At 41.7% G+C, this 22445-nt stretch overlaps 1 protein-coding gene across 2 annotated transcripts; it reads right to left on the reverse strand.

Moving 5' to 3' along the window:
• Positions 1-7467: 7467 nt before the first annotated feature.
• LOC308102709 (claudin-20-like) lies at positions 7468-21476 on the reverse strand. 2 transcript variants are annotated; one of them, XM_080452539.1, is made up of 4 exons: positions 21410-21476; positions 17828-17883; positions 9181-9234; positions 7468-8600 (listed from the first exon to the last, which is right to left on the reverse strand). In XM_080452539.1, the coding sequence occupies exon 4, from the start codon at positions 8365-8367 to the stop codon at positions 7474-7476; it is 894 nt and encodes a 297-aa protein (XP_080308665.1). In that variant the 5' UTR covers positions 8368-8600; positions 9181-9234; positions 17828-17883; positions 21410-21476; the 3' UTR covers positions 7468-7473. The 2 variants fall into 2 exon arrangements, with proteins under 2 accessions (XP_080308665.1, XP_080308666.1); XM_080452540.1 differs by lacking the exon at positions 21410-21476 and having other exon boundaries at positions 17828-17931.
• Between the last annotated feature and the right edge of the window lie 969 nt (positions 21477-22445).

The following is a 22445-nucleotide window of genomic DNA, read 5'->3' on the forward strand; positions in this document are numbered from 1 at the left end:
GTTATAGACCCCTGAGGGACCCTGGTCAATCAACTATAGGGTTTAAGTGGTTAATGTGGGAATTGCATGTATTGCAGAGCTCAAATAGTGAGTGATTTGAGCTCCAGATCTCTAAAGTCACTGCGGAATTTCCTAAAAAGCATCTTAGAAAACATGAGCCCAGGTTCAATCCAGCCTGTGTTGCCAAATATACTCCCACAGTTCTCAGAGGAATACAAAATTACATATTTTGAGAACAAGGCCAGTGGAGGGAATGCAAAAAGAAAAAGAAAAGAGACCTGGTGCTTAATGTCCCAGTGTGTTGAGATGTGAAAGGGACTGGTGGTCCATTTCACAATGATATGGAGGGATTTGTACAAACTATATCAACACTGCATGTGTAGGTAAACTCTCAAGTCTTAACAGTAATTAACTCATGGTATGCCTAGTGTCAACACATCACACAAGAACTCAACTATAAGCAGTGGTGGAAAAAGTACTAAAATGTTTTACTTAAGTAAAAGTATCAATACTGGAATGTAAAAATACTCTGTTACAAGTAAAAGTCCGGAATTCAAAATTTACTTGAGTAAAAGTACAAAAGTATTGGTTTCAAAATGTACTTAAAGTACCAAAAGTAGAAAGTACTCATTATGCAGAATGTCCCACTTCACAAGTTTTGAAAATAGCAGATCTACAAGCTCACAATGCGTTTTCCCAATGTCATCAGAATGTCTTCTTCTTCTTTTCTTCTTTTTCCAAATTAGACACTATCAGAGTTAAATTAACTGTGATGATTTTACTGTGTATATGAACTCTGTTGTTGCCTTTGGGTCTTGTGCTATTTGATTGTGTATTCAACTCACTTGTCTATTCAGTTCTACCGTGGTGATGTTGAAACTGAATTCTCACTTAAGGTTATATAGGCTAGTACATTTCCTATCCTCTATTCCATTCCATTCGGGATTACACTATATATATATATATATATACATACATATTCTGTTTAATTCCCACTAGACAGTGGGACCACATGCTTAAACAATGGAACATCTAATGCCAGCTACAGCAGTGTTTCTCAACCTGTGGGTCAGGGGGGGTCCCCAGATGATTTTGACGGGGTCCCAAGTGACAGTAAAGTGGTGATTTAATGCCTTTTTGATACCTCAGAAAATAAAAAAGACCATTACTGCATCAAAAGCAATCAACAACTATACATTAAAAACTGGTCCAACATTAGCCAAATTGTCAAATATTACTAGAAAGAGGCAAACATTGTGAAAATAGGCGTGGAGAGCTTGTAATGCCTCAACTCCTAAATTCCAAGTTCCTGTCAGGCTGGGGGGTCCCCAGTTCAAATATGATTATTTTGGGGGTTGTGGCCTGAAAAGGTTGAGAACCACTGAGCTACTAGCCTCGGAAACCCAGGCTTTTTTTCTGAGCTACAGGACCAGTAAACTGTAGTGTAGTTACACCTTTCAGCCTGTAGAGGGAACTGAAATCATATTATATATCCTAGACCTAGAGTATAAAAAAGACACATTAATCAGATGGGCTCCTCTCCGGTTCCTCTGCTCTGCACATTTTCATTAGTTATAAATAGCCAAACTTCAAGACCTGTAGTTCAACATATTATGTGTATCTATCATTTGTGTTTATCAATATGAGACGGATGACTTTGCTGCTAGTTCACACACACAGTATGAGAAACAAAAATATATCACATCTGGGATACCCCTTAATTAGTGCAGGTGTGCACTACTAATCAGGGGACTGTTGAGTCAATAATGATTATAATGTCCATCTCAAGAAGCAATTCCATGCATGTTCTGTCATAGAAAAACAGTAAGACAAATTAAAATTAGCATGCACGCGCGCGTGCATGCGTGCCCACCCGCTCCTGCCCACCAGCTCCTGCTCAGGCCTAGCGTTCTGGCTGCGCCACTGGCCTGTGTTGTGTTGTCCAAATCGGATTTATTCAATACAGGCTAAATATCTCGATAGTAATGTGTGTGTGTGTGTGTGTGTGTGTGTGTGTGTGTGTGTGTGTGTGTGCGTGTGTGTGCGTGTGTGTGCGTGTGTGCGTGCGTGCGTGCGTGCGTGCGTGTGTGTGTGTGTGTGTGTGTGTGTGCACAAGCATAAGAAAAGACATGCATGTCATTAGGCCTATTAAAGTGTATTTTATCGCGAGGACTGCCGACTGCGACACGTTGTCTGTTCTTTTTGGCAAGCGAGTCGACCCCGTTGTATACGGACTGGAGTTAAACACTGTGACTGCCCTGAAGACGAATCTGCCAGTGGCACTCTGGCCATGCCAGGCTAGGCCTACACTACAGACTACAGGCGACTACTCACCTGGGACTCACCCGTCACTCCCTCAACACTGTCTGTGACCTTGTAAAAAATGGTCCCACCACCCAGGACCGACCAGGGTCTATCGCCATGCCATGCGTCACAACAACCACAAACACACACAGGTCCGAAACACCACATGTATGGCCTTAGGCCTCGTTCATTTGTTTCATTTTAAGTTGTTATCGCAAGGGATACAAGAAGAGTAGGCACCTTGATCTAAAATTGTCAATTTTGTCCAAAATGTAAAAAATATATATGTGCACGGTACATCATTATCAGACCTAAATGTATCCTTCAATTTCTTATTTATACCCAAAATGATTGGATAAACCGGTTTTGTAGCAATTTGTTGCAATTGTAGAAATATTAGACCTTAATTGGCGAATGTTCAAGCATGTTCTAATCATGTATACTTTACATTAATTAAGACCATTTTCCAAAAAAAAAATGTGGGTTTACATCGAGGTGCCCACTTTTCCTTAGTTAGTGCCCAGTGCCCACTCTTCCTGTTAACATCGCGAAAACCTGCAATCATCTTTAATGAACCTTTAAATCCTCTATTTCAGTGGTTCTCAAAGTGGTCCCCATGCTGAATGTGTAAATATGCAATACAATCCGTTTAACCGTTACCTATTTTATACTGAAAGCGTGTAGATCTGCTAGGCCGGCCTGTTTTCTTTTTTTGTATCTCTCTTCTGGCAGTCCCTGGCACAACATCTTTTGAGGTGGGGATCTGCGGCCAAATACATAGGCTATCAATGTGGGGGTCCTTGACATGAAAATGTTTGAGAACCACTGTTCTACCTTATATGTGTCCTTGTAAAATGTAGAGAGTCAAAAGTGCACGATCTAAGCATATCTGTTTTGAAATACACAAAGCACAGTTTAATCAAGCTTTAAACCTATTAGCTAAATGTTGAACAGAAAACTTGACAGATTTATTATCTGAAACAAACATGTCCCTTTAGAATGATAAAAATCTGTTAATAAATTACATTCAATGGTATTGGAACTAATTTCCCCCAAAAAATAAAAACTCATATTGAGTTTTATTCCAAAATTAAATATGCTTGCTTGCAAGACATCCAAACTCTGTAAATATTATTATTATTATTATTGAATATAGCCTATATTTATATATATTCATTTCTTTTTTAAGATTGAACAAATGTTAGCCTATTTTAAGAGATTTAGGCTACATGATGCCATTATCTTTTTTTGGAATGTTGAACAAAACTAAAACTCATGTAGGTGATATACAGTTTAAAATGTATTTATAGTATTTTGGAATAAAACTCGTAATAATTTCCATTGTCTATAGCCCTTGTATTCATTTGTGTCTGTTTGGCGCTGTAGGCCTTTCAAAGGGTTAAAAACGGTGTTGGCACAGACACAGATAGGCCCATTTAAAACCGTTATCAGGGTAAAACATCACAACTCCAAATCGGATAATTTTAATGCTTTTACATAAATTAAAGCAATGCCTACACAATTTATGCTATCATACAAGAGCAGGTGTCGCCAGTTCAGCATTTAATTGCATTAATTGGCTACGTTTTCTCTCTACACACATGTAAAACCACCGGTGCTCATTTGTAGGCTGTGTTCCATTTACCCTCTGTGGTGAAATGAACACTGAGCATTTTTACTGTGTATAAAATCTCACTCCAATGGGCCTGAGGCATTTAAAACACAGAACACATTTCATGACAAGACAGGAAAAGTAGCAGTTGCATGGCTCACAACAATCAAACGTTTTAAATGTTCATACATTTTCTCCATTCTTGAAAACATTCTTGGAGATGCTTTGAGAACAACATGACCCCTCGGACTGATTAGCATTCGGACTCTATAAAGCCATGATAATTGTGAACCACGTGGATCTTAAAAAATAAATAAAATACAGGTTTTCTAGGCTACATTCTTGAGGTATTTTGGAGATGAAAGGCTTGTTTTTGTTATCCTACAGCAATGATAAAAACGAAGAATATTTGATGTCGCATTAATTAAGAATGGAAAAATTAATAAAAAGGTGAAATTTGACTTCGACGTGGCACCTCTGCTAAACATCAAAAGCTGAACACCGTTTTTACATCTGAATGCCTGTGAGATCTGGATCCTATTTTAGGCCTACAATGCATGGTTCGGTGGTAATTGATTTTGAGATACAATCACATGGTTAATAATGGCACTGAAGATTTATTCCCCCCCACCTTTTTCTTCTTTGTATGAACGTGTATTTGTAGGTTGAAGGTCTTCTTTGAGGAGCAAAGCAGAGGTCCTGGTGATTCATTCATCAACAACGGGACGGGACAGGTGCCAAAGACAGCTAATAGCACACCATGGTAAATTAGCCCCATTATGTGCGTGCGTGCGTGTGTGATTGCTTGCGTGTGCGCGAGCGCGTGTGCGTGCATGCATATAGCCTACGTGCATAGATTGCATTATGGATGTCTGTCTACAGCAAATCTTCCCTGTACAAATCCGTTAATGGCACTGAAATTGAGTGGAGAATTATTTCAGCATTCATTTATCTCACTGAAATTATTGTTTTTCTTTTTTTATATACTTTAATACTTATGTTTTATTGAGAAGTTATTTTAATTCTTTAGATTAGTGGATACATTAATAATGATCATTATTAAAACAGCATTGATAATTGGGTGAAATCTTCATTGACTACAAACTGTTACCTTTAAAAGGAGAAGGTCACTCATTTTCTAACTTCATTATAATTTGTCCTCCTCCTCACTATTATGCTGATTATAAGTTGGCAAATGCAATTTCTGTCATTGTTGGCCTGTGGACTGTTCAGAAACCTTCCTACCAATGACATCATCGATGGGGATTCCAAGCTAATAGAAACTACAGCCTTTATCTTCTGGATTGTTAGTATGCTGAAATAGAAGCAATTGTTTGAACTTTGATTCTGTCTATGCGGGTGGATTCTGCAAATGCTTTTCAATGTGAACGGAGCAAGTTTTTTTTTTTTGCGGAAATCCGCGAATGGCAACAAACCACTCTGTTCCCATTGAAAAGCATTTGGCAGAATCTGCAGCATAGGCTGAATCAAAGTTCTGTGTGACTTCACCCGTAGACAGGTTTCTGTCTTGAGGCTCACACAATTTTCAAATTCTTCCAGCATACAGTTTGTACAACATTATAGTGCTGAAAATGAACAGATTGTATAAAGTGGATGTGCACCCACCCCCCACTTCCGTTTCGTCTTCGTAGTTTGCAGTAGCGTAAATTTGTCCTATTGTAAATCAAATTAGTCAAAGCATATAGAGTTCGCTGCGTAGTAGAACTGGAAATTCAAAAATGTATTTTAAAGATATTTTAAAATACATTTTCGAACAGATGACAGCATCCTGTTTGCGGCTTTCAGCAGTATAGGCATGCAGCTTTCAGCAGGTGTAGGCTAGGCTCTATGTAGCATTCGAAGATTGAGGAATAGCTGCCTGTCTTGAGAGACGACTGAACTGTTCACAGCCCTCCTCTGAGACACAGAGCTAGTAGAAATAGTGCCATCTTATAATGAGCAGTAGTGAGGACCATTTATATGAAGCTATAAATGGTTGAAGTGGTTAGGGGGCAGTCACACAAACTTTGATTCTGCCTTTGCGGTGGATTCTGCTAATGCTTTTCAATGGGAACTGAGCATTTTTTGCGGAAACCCACGAATGACAACAAACCACTCCATTCCCATTGAAAAGCATTGGCAGAATCTGCCGCATAGGCAGAATCTAAGTTTGGTGTGACTGCACCCAGGCCCAAAAACACACAATCTCCTCTATATTGTGAGCCAGAAGTACAGTGAAAGCCTGATTTGTACTTCGGTTGCCTAACATAGTAGATATACTAGCCCACAACATGGATGCGACTTGCATTGTGAGCTTTGTAGATCGGATATTTTCGGCGCGTGACACGTCGGCGACGCAGTATAAAATTAAGCATTCACACTCACTCCACATGGACAAACTGCAGACTGCGCTACAGCATGGATGACAGGGAGTCAATTTCTCACAGCTGAAGGGGGGTGGTATCAGACATGTGGTGAGTGTGTGCGCGTGTGTGTGCGTGCGTGCGAGTAGATTGAATGACCGGTGTTCATTCAACCGCGCTGAGACGATAATGGGAAAGCAAAGAGCATCATTACCTCACTATACGCTGCTTTGCACCTTGCTGCTCTGCACAGTTTACAGGAAAACATGGACTGGATTATTTGTTCCGATCTGGACTGTCATTCCTCCAAAAGCTGCATTCTAAACAAAGCAATGTGTTCTTTTATCGTGTATATATAGGCACAGTCTCTGGTAGCTATAGGCGTTATGAACTAAGCTGAAAGCAGCATTTAGAATAAGTCTCTGACATGCATGCATAGACTAAGTTAAGCCATAGAAAAGTACCATTATCATTATTATTATTTTAATCTCCCAAGGCAAAAGAGCACCTAAAGCTTGAAATTGATGGCTTGTACGGCTTCCTTTTACAGACAGATGAAGGTGTGATGCAGAGGTCCGAGATGAAATCATCAAGAGCAGGGGCAGCACTTTTACCTTTCGGTTCAGAAACCTTTGGCATGGAAAAGCCATCGTGGCACTTTTGTCTTTTATAAAGGATCCTCTCACAGGATTTTGCAGCGTTTTGTGCATTTTTTTTACGACACCTCTCTTCCTCCCTCTGCCTTACCGTGCTGTTTTTCCTGCGTGTCTGCTTTTTACGGCCATTGGCCGAGTCTATACACAGTCTGACACTGGTCTGCGAAAGAAAATTCAAAATCCGTGATCAAACTGTCGTTTTCCGACGCTTTGTAATTGCCTCCCGTTCTCGCTCATGCTGGAGGGAGAAACAGACGAGAGTAGGAGATAAGGCCGTCAAGCTGATTACCTTCCTCCTCCCCCTCAGCCCCCTTCTCTTCACCATGCAATTTTCACCCCCCACCCCACCCACCAACCCCCCCAACACACACACACACACACACACACACACACACACACACACACACACACACACACACACACACACACACACACACACGCACCCCTCTCCCAACAAAAAAGCAGAAAGCTAGAAAGGCTTGGCTGTAAAGTGTCTCTCCACGTCTGCCGCTCCACAACCACGGAGCTTCTTGAGGCTTCAGACATAGTGCTTGAGAGTGTACCCGGCCTTTAAGTCTTTAGGAGGGAGTTTGTGTGGAGAGTAGTACTGCTGCGGTCTGTGCTCCTGTCTCTCCATGTAAGGGTTATCCTCGTCTGAAGGAGACTCTTCCGGAGCGTTTCCCGTCTGGCTCGCTTTGTCCCCACTTAACTCCTCCTGGCGCTGTTTTGCTGTTTCGCTGTCCTTTTTCCTCTGCTGCTCCCGCTCCTGCTCCAGCAGCTCGCGCTGTACCCTCTCCCTGCGGAGCTGCTCCAGGAGTTTCCTCGGATCGCCGGAGGGCGACGTGAGGTCCAGCGTCCCCAGTTCCCTCTTCCCGGGACAGGACAGACACAGGATGAACCCCCCGGCCAGCAGGAACCCCGCCGAGATGAAGGTGACGTATATGGCGCACCCGGGCTCATACTTGCTGCTCTCCGGGACGTTGACGTCCAGGAAGCTGGTGATGACCTCGTCGGTGTACCAGGAGGCGGCCACCAGGCAGAGGACGCTGGCCAGGATGAAGCAGCCCCCGGCCGCCACGGCCGTGTGCCCCTTGGCGCGGTGACTCCCGCCCCACCGGGTGCACTTGAGCCCCAGGGAGGCCAGGCATAGTCCCAGGGAGCCCACCATGCAGGACAGGACCATGGTGGTCCGCGCGGTCTGCAGATAGGCGGGCAGCGACAGCACCGAGTACTTGAGCGTGCAGCTGAACACTCCCGTGGTGTACCAAGTGCAGTCCATCCACAGACCGTGCATCTGCGAGATGGCCGTCATGATGTTGGAGCCCACGTCGGCGCTCACCTTCCAGTTGGGGAGCAGAGTCGCCACCGTCGTGCCAAGGACGCCCAGCAGCGCCAGGGCGAAGGCGAGGATCTGAAGCGCGGAGGACAGCATCGTTTAGCGAGTTCGGCGAGGTCCCGGCTTCGCTCCGGCACACCATGCGGTGAAACTGCCTCTTACCCTCCCCTCCTCCCCTCCTCTCCTCCTTCAGGCGGTGGCAGGGCGACTTCACCTTGTGGTGGCCCGGCGTTGTTTCGGTGAAACAGCTCCCCCCCCCTCCCCGCAACCAGCTCGCTTATCTGGCCAGTCCTGACAGGAGATAATTCCTCAGTACAGGCTCCACTGGGCTGCAATAAAAAGGCAAAATGAGAATTGAACCGAGGCGAGTGAGCGTGACGAACACACAGCTGAGACACAGGGACTGGACCGGTGAGAGAGGGGCACTCAGAGTTGAAACTGACTGACTGACTGACTGACTGACTGACTGACTGACTGGCTGGCTGGCTGTTTGGCTGACTGACTGACTGACTGCAGTTCTCTGAATGAAAGGGGGATTATCCCATTTGATGGAGTGATCATTGAGTCAATTATAAAGTATAATACACTCATTCAATGCGGAACTGCCTCACAAGGATGATACTGGACTAATGTGCCATGAGTTATTTCTCTTTTCTATTTATCTGATTATCTAGTGCTTTCATTCTAAGGTGGGTCCCTCTTTTCTCACTTTAACTACTAAATATTGAGAATTGTCTTGGCATTTAAGTTGTTTCCCATTTTTGACGAGAATATAACTAAAGGTACAGTGCTTTTCTAGAAATACGGGTCAGATTTAAATGCATTTGGAAGTAAATGATCAATAATATGTTTTTTTTTTTAAACATTATTTTTGAAATAAACTTTCTAAAACATTAAATATGTTCTCACCTGTTTTGGTGCCTGGGTGGTGTGTGGTGGTGCGATGTTTTGGAGAGGTTAAATCTGAGGACAGAGAGAGGAGACAGATGAAGGCAGGTGAAAAACCAAAATGCGGGGTAGATGCGGATTCACGCCGTGTAACCACCCTCCCGTCCACTCGTCTCCTTGGCAACTGTACATACAATTGATGCTTTTCACGACATCCCATAAAAGATGCTCTACCTACGTATCTTTGTATTTCAACTGTCAGCGACCACAGCTAAACACAGAAAAACTGACCGTTGTGTTGCGTATGATTTCAGAATCGGGGTATGATTTCAGAATCAATTTTACGAACCTGAAGGTCATTGGCTTGGGTTAAATTCGCCGCAAAGCGGCATTCTTATCAGTAATGACACCACGGCGTGGTACAATGAAACCACGAAGTGAGACACATATAAGCATACTCTTTGTTATCGTAAAAAACACTTGGCAGGATCTGTCTAATTAGAAATGTCTGATTGCGAAACAATCTTTCTTGCGACCTTATATTGGCAAATTGGATATATATAGTACGTCCGTTATCTCTGTTACTTTTAATCAAATAAGACAACGGAGAGCGAATGACAAAGAACATCTGCTTTTTTTCCCCTCTCGCAATCCGCAGTCCATAGGAAGATATCACGACTTCAATGCGGCAGCGTGAACTATAGCCCCGCTGCAATGCACAGATAAGGCTGCACACCCACCCGCCCACCCAGTCACCCCATCCCCTCTCCTCCTCCTCTTCTGCTGGGATTGAACGCAGCAGTACCCCCAGCAGCAGTCCCAACCTGTCCTTATTGTAATCCTGTTTCTGTGTGAAACAGACTTTATCATAACAGACCTGTCCGGGCACGAGTAATTACCACCAGCAGCCTGACAAGAAAACCCTATAAACAGCCATTTTATCCTCCTCTTCCCATGTGTGAACAGTGTATTGTTTGATGCTATAATTGTTTGGTATATCGGGTAGGTAGCATAACCGCTTTGCCAACTCCCCCCCATAACCTAACCGTGTTCTTTTTGTCCCCCTAACAGGGTTTAAAACCGAACCCCACCCTCGCCTCTTTAAAGCAGTAAGCTGAAGACTTCTCATATGAGCAAATTACATTCATCCCTCTTTTTAAATGAAAGTTGATGATGTATTTGTCAGGTCATAACACTATGGACTCACGCCAGATTCACTACCTTTCAATGCATGTTATTTAAATGTTTATAATTTTACATCACACCTATGCCATTTAGCTACCACTCTTATCAAGAACTGTTTAGAATGGCTGAGGTGTGCGGTAGGCTATAGCTTCTTTCTTCAATAGAGACAAAGGAGACTCTTTGTGTCTCCTCCTTGTATTTTCTTGACATAGATTTTTAGAAATTGTATTTCTAAATATTATTTGATCATTGAGCAATAAGGGATAGGACTAGATACGTTTTTAACTTCATCCTATGCCCTTTTCGAACACCCCAGAGTATGTATGTATGTAAGTATGTACTGTATTTGTTTTCATATTTATGTATTTCTTATTTTAAGTGTATTATGTTTATTTTATGTATTTCTTTGTCTTTTAACAGTGTTCGAAATAAAACAAACAATCAATCAATCAATCCTACCGGAACCGCTGCCGGTCATCAAATTATTGGCTTAGGAATGCGACAAAAACAAAAGAATATCCATGAATTCAAGTCTCCATGGGGTGACTAATCGATAGAAACAATATTTTTTTGGGGGTGAACTATCCCTTTAAGCCTGGTTTATACTTGCTCGTACAACGTAGCATAAATGAGACACTAGAGGAGCAGAGAGGGGATAAATGCCATGCTGATCATTAACACAGCAATGATCCTCATTAGAACCTCTAACCCTGCTGCTGATTATGTAACCTTCCCATCGCATCCCACCTGTCCTGGCAGCTCTACAGCACTGGTTCTCAACCTGTGGGTCAGGACCCCCAGGGGGGTCCCCACATGATTTTGGGGGTGTCCCCACATGACAGTGAAGTGACCATTTAAGGACTTTTAAGACCTTTTTAATAGCTAAAAAAAAAGAAGAAAGAAAATAAAAAAGACCATTACTGCATCAAAAGTAATCAACAAAATATAGTATAAAAACTGGCCAGACATCAGCCAAATTGTCAAATTATATAAGAAAGAGGCAAACATTGTGAAAATAGCAGATCTACTAGCTCACAACGCCTCACAACGCGAGGCATTGTGAGCTTGTAGATCTGCTGTTTTCATAATTTATCTGTGGAACAGGAGTCAACAGAGTCAGACAGAGTCATTTATGTGGAGTCAAACATTATTACAGAGTCAAACTAAATTGTTCAAATATGATTATTTTGGGGGGTCACAGCCTGAAAAGGTTGAGAAGCACTGCTCTACAGCAGCAGCACTAACATAAACAAACAGCTCTGGATAAAGGGCAGTATCATGAGGGTAAAACACTGCAAAGAATAAAGGGATAAAAGTGCTTTTGGTATGCTTCACAATGTAGTGGAGTACTGTTCAGTATGTCTTATAGACTTATGATTTAAAAGTAATGTGTTACTTTTTCCAGTCTGATTTCCAAACGGCAACCTGACAAACTAACTTTCTTGTCCACCAATTATAGAATACTGTCAGCTGTCCTACATTTCCTGGTTGAGAATTGGTGGATATTCAGGTCGAGAATCCAATAAGGAAATGAACATGTTATAAACGCTTTTTTAAATTAAAAATACCATAAATGTATTTGGCTGTACATGTTCTTTCTTGACTCTCTGTGTGTGTGTGTGTGTGTGTGTGTGTGTGTGTGTGTGTGTGTGTGTGTGTGTGTGTGTGTGTGTGTGTGTGTGTGTGTGTGTGTGTGTGTGTGTGTGTGTGTGTGTGTGTGTGTGTGTGTGTGTCCTCTGTGTGTGACTTACAGTGTAATGGATTGTGTCCCAGATACTAGAACAGTGCTTCAGGGGGTGTAGCCTTGTACCAGGGGAGCGGTGCGTTATACTGGGTGGTGTTTGGGGTGTGGGGGTGGGGGGGCAGACTATTAGAAGTGGACCCAGGAGAGCTGAGCCCTGACTGCCTCAGGGCTCGTCGGCACCAACGCACATACACACACAATGTTCTGCTTTCAACGGAGACGAGAGTCAAACTGTGACAGATGTATGTTTCATGACTCTCTGGAATTATTTTACATCTTGTTAAACCATTTAACCCCTATTTTATAGTTCGTTGTAGGATGGTGTCAAGTGGCAAAGTTAGCCGATCTACATAACGCGTCACAATGCGTTATTTTAGCTTTTCTTTCTTCTCCTTTTTTAAATATTAAAAGAAAAAAACTTTCACCTATAATGACATGCCCAAAATAGAGATGTGGTTAGATTTTATTTTGCAGTAAATTAGCTGTTGTTATGTCCTGAAGCTGGAGATACCTGCAGGTGTTTAGAATGGGGTTTATCAGGGGGTCATTAGAGCTGTATCGTTTGCCGTAGCCCAGGGCCCGCATGGCACAAATGTGTTCACGTCAAGAACCCCCGAATTGATATGTATTTGGCCAGGGACCCCCAGAAGAGAAGATTTGTGTAAAAACAAAAATCTAAATTTTACAAAAAAAAAACAAAATGTTCAAATATCTTAAAAAATAGCTAGATGTACAAGCTCACAGCTGTGAGCTTGTACATCTGCTATTTCTGAATGGCCAACATATAAATGGATAACGTGGTTAAAATGATTGTGATGCTATGTTAACTACTTTTGCTGGGGACCCCCTGGAACCCCCCCGAGGACCCCTAGGGGCCCACTTTGAGAACCAACGTCATAGTGGACCCCGAGTGGATGCCCACATATGGGAGGTCTGTGCAGAATGGTATTTTTTGACTGCATGCAACATGCGTACCTGTCCATGCAACCTGTGCATTGGTAATGCCATCCATAAAATGTGGCTGGTACGCTTGGTGTGCACTTGACTATGAATGACGAAGGGCCGCCAGACTCTCTGCATGCATATGTGTCTGCTCCCCGTTTCCAAACCTATGTAAGTGCCTCAGGCATGTCGTTGACAGTGAGCGAGCAGGCAGGCAAGGGTTAAGTGCTTTGCTCAGGGACACTTGGGGAAAGCCTGAGGGCTGTTGTGGAATCTCTGTGGAATGTAGCAAGTGACCTTACAATTATAGGACACTTTCTTCTAACTAATGGACCACCCCACACTAAAAATAAATCTACGTGATACAGTATATCTCAAAATATGGCCAAAATAAAAATAAATAAATATATATACAGATAATATCTCATATTATATAGTCTACTATACACAATACATACATACAATTTTGGGAGGTAGAAGTTTTGGCAAATTGATGACATTCATGTATATCCTAACCTTAAATAGGCTATAAATATGAAATATGACCTATTGAAAAGCATTTATCTGCAGTATGGGACACTGCAACTTCATGGCAACTGTTGTTTTTGGTTGGATTTGTAACACTAATTGTGTTTGTTAAACGGGTTTGATTTGTCCCCAACAGACCAGTAATTTTCTTGACTGTTGTTTGTGGTCTCTCTCTGCACCTATGTATATAAAACACTGTTGTACAAAGTGTGTTTGTGTTTAATTCTCTAGAACATTTTCCCTGGGCTGTCATGAGCGTGGGAAGGGGACGGGGGAAAAAAGACGGGGGAGTGCTACACTGTACATTTCTGAGTGTTCATTTAACTATGAGTGTACATTTGTACACTCTCAGTTAAATTGACACTGCAGATTTGACTGTGTGTACAACATTTTGCTCAAGTCTACCCCCAGAGACTTCAAGCAAGAATTGTTATACCTTTTTTAGTTGAATTTGTGCAGTATGTTGTGTCATGTGACAACGTATAAATGAACCTTTCTGATGTCCTCACAGGTATAGCTCATGTATTAGCGGAGGAACTGCTGTTGGTTACATTTAACATTTTAACCATTAAATAGTTAATAGTTACTCAGCAAAATGTGTAATCAACAAATAAACAACTGTTATTAGTGAGCGAGCAGAGGTTACTTGACATAAGAACAACAGTTTTTTCCCCCCACTACTTTCATTATAGTTGAAAATGGTCAAGCATGTTCAAAGAAATTCAAAAGTTGTGATAGCTGAGCTTGTATCTGCTATGGTTGCTGTTCATCCTCATCGTTTATCCTGTACCCTGTAAGCGTTCTCTCTCTCCTGATTGGATACAATTGGTATCCCGACTTGAAAATGTATTTCTGTTTACTACAGAGCTGAAGAGACAGGAAGACCCCTCTTACTGAAAAAGAAAAACACCCCATAGCAGCTATTGTTGTCGGAATAAATAGTTATTTAACACATATTTAAAATAAAAAAGAAAACACTTACACCCCCTTTAAGGGTCCATGTAGCTGTGTACTATACCATTGGTTCTCAAAGTGGGGTCCGGGGACCTTGTGGGGGTTCCAGGGGGTTCCCAGTAAATGCAGTTAATGTAGCATCACAATCATTTTAACCACTTTTATCCATGTATATACTTTGACTATTCAAAATTAGCAGACCTACAAGCTCACAGCGCATCATTTCGTTCTGCTATTTTTGAAAATCATTGGAAAATTATTTAGATTTTTTCTTCTTTTTTTTTACATAAATCTTCTCTTCTGGGGGTCCCTGGCACAAAACCTTTTACGATCGGGGTCCGCGGCCATATACATATCAATTTGGGGGTCCTTGGCATGAAAACGTTTGAGAACCACTGTATTTCAACAACTGCAGCCATTGTATCATTTTTCACACCACAAATAATAATGCAAAATGTTGAGCCAAAAACATCACAGCGTCCAGATGTTTATGGAGCTCTGTGCTTCTCCACATGAGTGGCTTTTGCCTGCGGGCACTTTCCCACTAAATCACCAGACGGACAGGAATATAAATGGGCTATTTATCACCCCCACCCCCCAACCACTACCCCCTACCCAGTACCCCTGCTACCCCCCCATGTCATGTCACAGTCCACATCTCGTCATATTCTGCCCTGATGGTCTGTCTTTTCACATTACAGATATGAAGCCAAGACAAAATTATTGATGCTGTGTTTCCCGGGCCGACACACTGAAGGCGGTTTCTCACTGGATCCGTTTGCATTGAACCGTTTCCAAGAACGAATTCTGGCCTGCATTCACATTGGGCATAGATCCTATCGCATCAGAGAACACATGCATATACACCCCCGATCCTACAGGTGGCGGCATGCACATAGTGTTTCCCCTGTGGACACAGACGTCATCAACTATGCGACAATGTTTGTGCTGGTCTCGCACAAATATGCGTTTAAATATGTTGAAAGCAAGGGGGCGGAGTTGCGGTGAGAACTGAATAACACTAGGCTACTCATCATGAAAACATCATGCACGTGCAATATAAAATATTAATATTATCCAGTGATATGAAAACATTAGCTAATGTTTTTATATCACTGGATAATATTAATATTTTATTTCAAGGTGCCTTGACAAAATTAAAACACCATTACATTATTATGAATAGTATTAACCACATGAACCCCAGCATGGGGGGAACATAAGCCAAAAATAGCCAATCTACAAGCTCACAACGCGCGACGCGTTGTGAGCTTGTAGATCTGCTATTTTTGACAGAGAGATTTGGTGTTGACAGATAAAAGCGTCCAAGAAAAGTAGGTCCGTTTTTACTGAGAATAGAGGGTTTAAGTAGGCTACATAATAATAAAACAATAACTTTATTTATATAGCACTTTTCAAAACATGAGTTACAAAGTGCTGCTGAACAACCTATTTTACCTTATTTTATGCTACAATTGGAGAAAAGGTCAAATAAAAGATACACGTTTTTTTTTAAGCATAAGGGAATAGCCTACCAACAAGTTAATTCTGACAAGCAATAAAGAAAACACATTTAAACAAACTAAAATGAGACCAAAATAACTTTGGTCTCGTTGCCCACATCAACAAACAAACAAATACAGACATACATGTGAATTACATCAATAATTATGAATGACAGATTCATATGGTAGAAGAGTGCAATTTATGACAATAAAGCACAGAGATGTTTCGTTTTTGTAGCCCACGTTTGTGTGTGAAACTGTAGAATTAATAAAAAGAAACTTCTCATTTAATTTGGATAGTAATTATTCTGCTATTCTTCATTATGCTCATTATAATATTATATTATATATTATCTTCATATAACTGGTCCTCATAATGCTCATTATAATGTATTTTGGATAGTAATTTAATGTATTATTCTGCTATTCTTTATTATGCTCACATAAGCTATTTAGAAGGGATAAACTAAACTGTGCATTCAGGAGAAATTGCATCATGAGTGAAACGGCTATAGTCCTTGGGAAACTATAAACCTACGTAGGCCTACATCTAAATTACCATATTTACTTACAAATTTCAAATTACAAAGCCTTATAAGCTATATATTTCTGGGATGCATAGTAGCTGAAACTCCACAAGATACCCACAAGATATACTATATGCGCTGCTCGCGCACCTGAAATGCGCGATGGAGACCCGCCAATGTTTCATGACTGATAGACATGAAAGAAGGCCCTTCACAGCTAATAGAGAATTTTAAATTTTAAGAATCGGTTCAGAATTGAATGAGTAAAATTGTTAGAAAGGCTCCCATATAAGTTGATTATTATTTCAATTGTTATGTTCAACTTCCACCTTAAGAGTAATATGCACCAGCCCTTTAAGTGCGCAATGCATTCTGGGGCGTTTTCATTCATTCAGTAGCACCGGCTAGAAGAGCTGTGTTTTTGTTGGCTGTTTTTGTCGAGTTTATATACCGTCACCTATTCCAAATAGCGGGCCACTTCCGTCTAACGGTATGCTTGCTTTCACATTGCAGCTACCGTACCCGAAAACGCATGATTCGGATCCGAGACTGCCTCCCGAGGTGGTTTCGGGAACGGAACGGTGATCCGTTTCGCGGGTCGATTCGCTACATTCACACTAGCCAAGCGGTCTGGAATGCGCACCCGGGACCTGAGTGTGAAAGCGCCCTGATTTACATCATCACTGCCAGGCCTCATTCTGAGATCATTTGAGAAAAAGGGCGACACATTCTATTATAAATGATGAATAACCCAAAATTGGATACAATATAAAAAATATTTTTTTAAGGATGATGAATAACCTGGGAACATAGTTGACCAAATGATAATGCTTTAATGGGTCTGTTAAATAAATTATTAACCACTCGAGCCCTATTCAAAAATGTTCACAAATAGCCGCTCTACAAGCTCACAAGCTTGTGAGTGTGCTATTTTTGCTGTTTTGTTTATATAATGACATGCCCAAAATATGGATGTCAGAGAGTATGTAGATGTGGAGTAGAGATGTGGTTAATGAATGAATGAATGAAAGATTCATTGCCCCTTCTATGGCAATTTGCTTTGCACAATAAGCCACATAAAAACATAAAAACATCCATGTGGCTTCAGGTAACGCCTGTAAATGATGTGTCATGATCAAAATGGACATAGTGCATCATGGAATAGCAGCACCCTCAATATTTCTATTAGACATTAGCTGAGACTGTGGCAAGATCATAAGTTCATAGAAGTACAGTAATACAATACAATACATATAAAATAAGAAATACATTTTAACACTTACCAGCTGCCATCAGTTGTTGTCTCTCTTTAGACTCTGGCTATGTCTCTGGCTCTGAGCTACAGAAAGACACACACACACGCACGCACGCACGCACGCACGCACGCACGCACGCACGCACGCACGCACGCACGCACGCACGCACGCACGCACGCACGCACGCACGCGCGCGCGCGCGCCGCGCGCGCGCACGCACACGCACGCACGCACACACACACACACACACACACACACACACACACACACACACACACACACACACACACACACACACACACACACACACACACACACGCACACACACAGGTGCACCTATGAGTACACACACAATAAAATCCCCAGTGTCAATTTAACCATTTGTAACTCTGAGAGTGTACAAATGTATAACCAAATGGGGTTACATTTGTACACTCTCTGAGTTACATTAACACTCAGGATTTCACTGTGCACCTGCAGAGAGACAGAGGATAAGCATAATGCAGAGTGGGGGGCCGGCAGGGGAGGGGGCCCCTCGTCCTTGAATGTCCACCAACAGATACAACTCCTCCTCTTTGTCCATGTTAAAGATCAGAGGTCACCGCTGTAGGGTTTAGAACTATAACACAACCAAAACATGATGTCCGTTTGTCACCTAATAACAACCCTGTGTTGTATCCTACAACTGTATAGGCTACTTTTGTTGACAGGACTGCAGATACATACTGTACATGTGCTAAAGTCGTTTTCATCAGGTTTACAACTCGTGTCGTTACTACTGTTGGTCTTTATAGAGCAGAACTGAATGCGGGGGTAAAACACAGCACAGCACATTCCACCAGGAACACACGCATGCACTCACTCACGCATGCACGCACGGGCGCTCGCACAGACGCACGCACGCTCTGTCAATGCTTCTGTTACACACTCAGAGGTCGCCGATGACAACCAACGCCTCCCTGCCTAATAAACAGCAGTTCTCTGTACAATGAAAAGAATGGCAGGGTTTAATTTGATTTGATTTAATCACATAAACCCCATGCAGCGTCCCTATTCTGGGAAATGTCATAATAGGCAAACATTCCGCGAAAATAGCTGATTTATGAAAACAGCCAATGTACAGTACTCTCTCCGAAGAGAGTTGGTGAATGAGGGGGCCAAGTATAGACACCTGGGGACCCCAATCAATTAAGTAGCCTATAAAGGGTTTAAAGCAGCACTATTTTTAATGAATACAATGTAATTTTGTCCAATCTGTATGTTAATACAATATAACAGTTGGGGTGGTTGTATTTTGTCTCCCTGCTCTTCTATTGAGACATTTAGGTCATGTCTCACCTAGACACAGGATCTGACACGAATTTTGACCTGATTGTCAAGATTCAATTTATCCCCTGAGCAAGCAGGCCGGCTCTATTAGTTCAATGGTAAAAATGTCAGCACTTGCGCAGGAAATCGGGTTCAAATCCGGGATAGAAGAGGAAAGTTATAGTAGGCTACTCAAACAGTTTCATTTATTGAGAAAGACGATGGAGAGAGGAGATACAGGATCTGTTTTATTATCCTATATGCCATATAGGATAATAAAACAGCACGGACAGGAAATGTGCAGGAATTTGTGTGCGGTGAGATGTGTGCTGACTGCTGAGCTACATTAAAGCTACAGTCTGTGACTTGTTTTAACCAATACATTTTAATTTGAACTAATCTGTATGATAGAATGTTAAATGATAAACTAACTATATAGATTATGAAGATAGATTGGCTATTTTCGGCGAAGATATTCGCTAGATAGTGTTGAGCGAAAACAGAAAGGGGCCTAGTATAGAACCCTGGGGGACTCCAGGGTCAAGTAGGGTTTATTAACTGGCCTATAGCAGTGGTTCTCAAAGTGGGGTCCGGGGACCCCCAGGGGACCTTGGGGGGGTTCCAGGGGGTCCCCAGCAAGATTAGTTAATATAGCATCACAATAATATTAACCACTTTGTCCATTTCCATTTATACTTTGGCTATTCAAAAATAGGTTTGTGACGCGCTGTGAGCTTGTACATCTGCAATTTTAGAAACATTTTGAAGTCTTGAAAATGTTTGGACATTTTTTCTCCTCTTATGAGGGTCCCTGGCACAACATATTTTCATTTGGGGGTCTGCGTCCAAATACATATTAATTTAGGGGTCCTACAGTACATTCATCTCCTGTGTCCACTGTCTCCTGTCCTGCTGTTCTGTCATTACATACAGGAATTAGTGACACTGATGATGCCACCTGCCACATATTGATCACCTAACAGCAGCCCATGAGAAACGTTCCAAACACCACAATGTAATCAATGAATTACATTGTAAAATCCTATGAGAGTGTAGAAGGGGTCACAGTCCACTGTGCAAATGAATGACACTGTAGGTGCACGCCAATAGTGCATTGAATAAAACAAAAACTGCACACATTACATTACTCCCTGTGTAATGTAATGTACTCTACTGTCTGCTTGTTGTTATGTTTGTTGTGGGGACTGCGAATGTAAATTAGCGTCTTTGCTAAATCCGGTGTATTTACATTACACTGATACTGTATGTATTGTTCATTAATATGCGTTGTCCCATCAAAATAAACAAACAAAATAAAGTACACACTCAAAAAAACCTACAGTGGATACTGGTGCAGGGACAGGATGCAAAGTGAGAGAGGCTGTCAAAATCCATCCTTCTTATACTTTTACCTTTTAGTGTAAGTACATATTGATGTACTACTTTTACTCAAGCACATTTTCTAAGTACTTTTTGCATCACCGTAACTCTTGACTACATCACTCTGCTTTAGAAAGTATCCAACCTGTTGAAGCATCTTTAAACAGATCACTCCCTGGTCATTCACTAAGACTAAGTCACTAAGCCATCCATATCAATAAAAAGTAGACACTTTAAAGACAACCACAAGCTGAAACCAAAAGTAATGGTCACAGGTTCAAGCCCCACAACATCAAAGATGTGTCCATCCATCAACAACCACATCGTTGCCGTCGGTCAGACACCTCTTACTGTATCTCCATATTCCAACTTTTTTCCAACCCTACTTGATCATTCTACAACGTCACACAAAAATAGCAAAAGTTTTGAATTTGAATCCTGAAAAGTAACAGTTTTGGACATATGAGGTTTCTACCCGACAGATACAACATGTATTTTGTCTTTTTACAGCTGAACCACTGGTTCATCTTATTTGAAGTAGGGGTGCAACAGTTAATCGAAGTAATCAATTTAATTGATTATAAAAAAAATACTAATTAGTCAATAATTTAATAAAATAATCAAGTAATCAAGCAATAATCTATCTCTATTTCGGGCACCATGTCATTAAAGAAAATAGCCGATCCACAAGTTCACAAGCTTGTCTGTGAGCTCCTGGATCTGCTATTTTCACTATTGTTGCACGACACCGACAAAGTAGGGCAAAAATAGGGCTTAAGTGGTTAATCGATTCGTTGATATACATAAATAAATGAATAAATAAATAATAAAACAGACGCAACCATGAGTTCACCTTGTTTGAAGTCTAAAGGATAACAGGAGCATCAGTAAAATGCAACAAACGATCAGAAAGGAGCTCACCTGTTGATGCTGACCTCAGAACTGTATGTGTGTGTGTGTGTGTGTGTGTGTGTGTGTGTGTGTGTGTGTGTGTGTGTGTGTGTGTGTGTGTGTGTGTGTGTGTGTGTGTGTGTGCGCGCGCGCGTGTGACAATTAAAGGTCCTTGTCTTCTTTGTGTTGCTGCTGAATGGAGAGAAAAGTGGGATGATAAGAGAAAGGAGAGTAAAGCAGTACCTGGTGTGTAGAGAGAGAGAGGAGAAGGAGGAGGAGGAGGTGGTGAGAGGGAGGAGAGACCGATCCAGCCACTGCACACTGTGTGTGTGTGTGTGTGTGTGTGTGTGTGTGTGTGTGTGTGTGTGTGTGTGTGTGTGTGTGTGTGTGTGTGTGTGTGTGTGTGTGTGTGTGTGTGTGTGTGTGTGTGTGTGTGTGTGTGTGTGTGTGTGTGTGTGTGTGTGTGTGTCTTTTCTTCATAGTCCTTCACACAGGTGTTACTGTGGCAACAAGAGGGTTTTTTCCCCCAGCTTTTCAAATGATGAATGTTGTATATGGTCAGTTTTTAAAGCACTTTCAGTGCTCTAGTCACTAGTCAACGTATTTCACAATCGAACCTGAAGTAAACGCAAAAGATGGTTTTCCAAGAGACCCCCCAAGATGCTACACAATAAAATCCAAACCACTTGAGCCCTATAGCATTGCTATTCTGGAGGGGAACATTCACGGAAAATAGCTGATCTACAAGTTCACAACACATTGCAGCGCGATTCGCTGTGAGTTTGTAGATTGCCTATTTTCGGCAAAGAGGTTTGATGTAGAGGGGACAAAGAGCAGACCAAGTACAAAGCCAAAGGTCAAGTTTACTAAGTATTGAGGGTTTAAGTGCTGTAAGTTAGTTTGGTTAAATAAATATAGTTCTATATTCTGATTCGGAGAGAGATTACTGTAAGATTGCCCGTGGCTCAGGCTCCAAACATTTGACAGAGTACACACAGTACAGGCCCCGGCAAAAATAATACTTAATTAAAGATAAAAAGAAAATAAACACTTAACAGTAAAACTA

This window comes from Gymnoscopelus braueri (genome assembly GCF_963280865.1).
Source record: "Gymnoscopelus braueri genome assembly, chromosome: 16".
NCBI lineage: Eukaryota > Metazoa > Chordata > Actinopteri > Myctophiformes > Myctophidae > Gymnoscopelus > Gymnoscopelus braueri.

Bases quoted from the DNA above. Each gene is read 5' to 3' on its own strand.
- LOC308102709 (XM_080452539.1), bottom strand. From the start codon at position 8,367: ATGCTGTCCTCCGCGCTTCAGATCCTCGCCTTCGCCCTGGCGCTGCTG.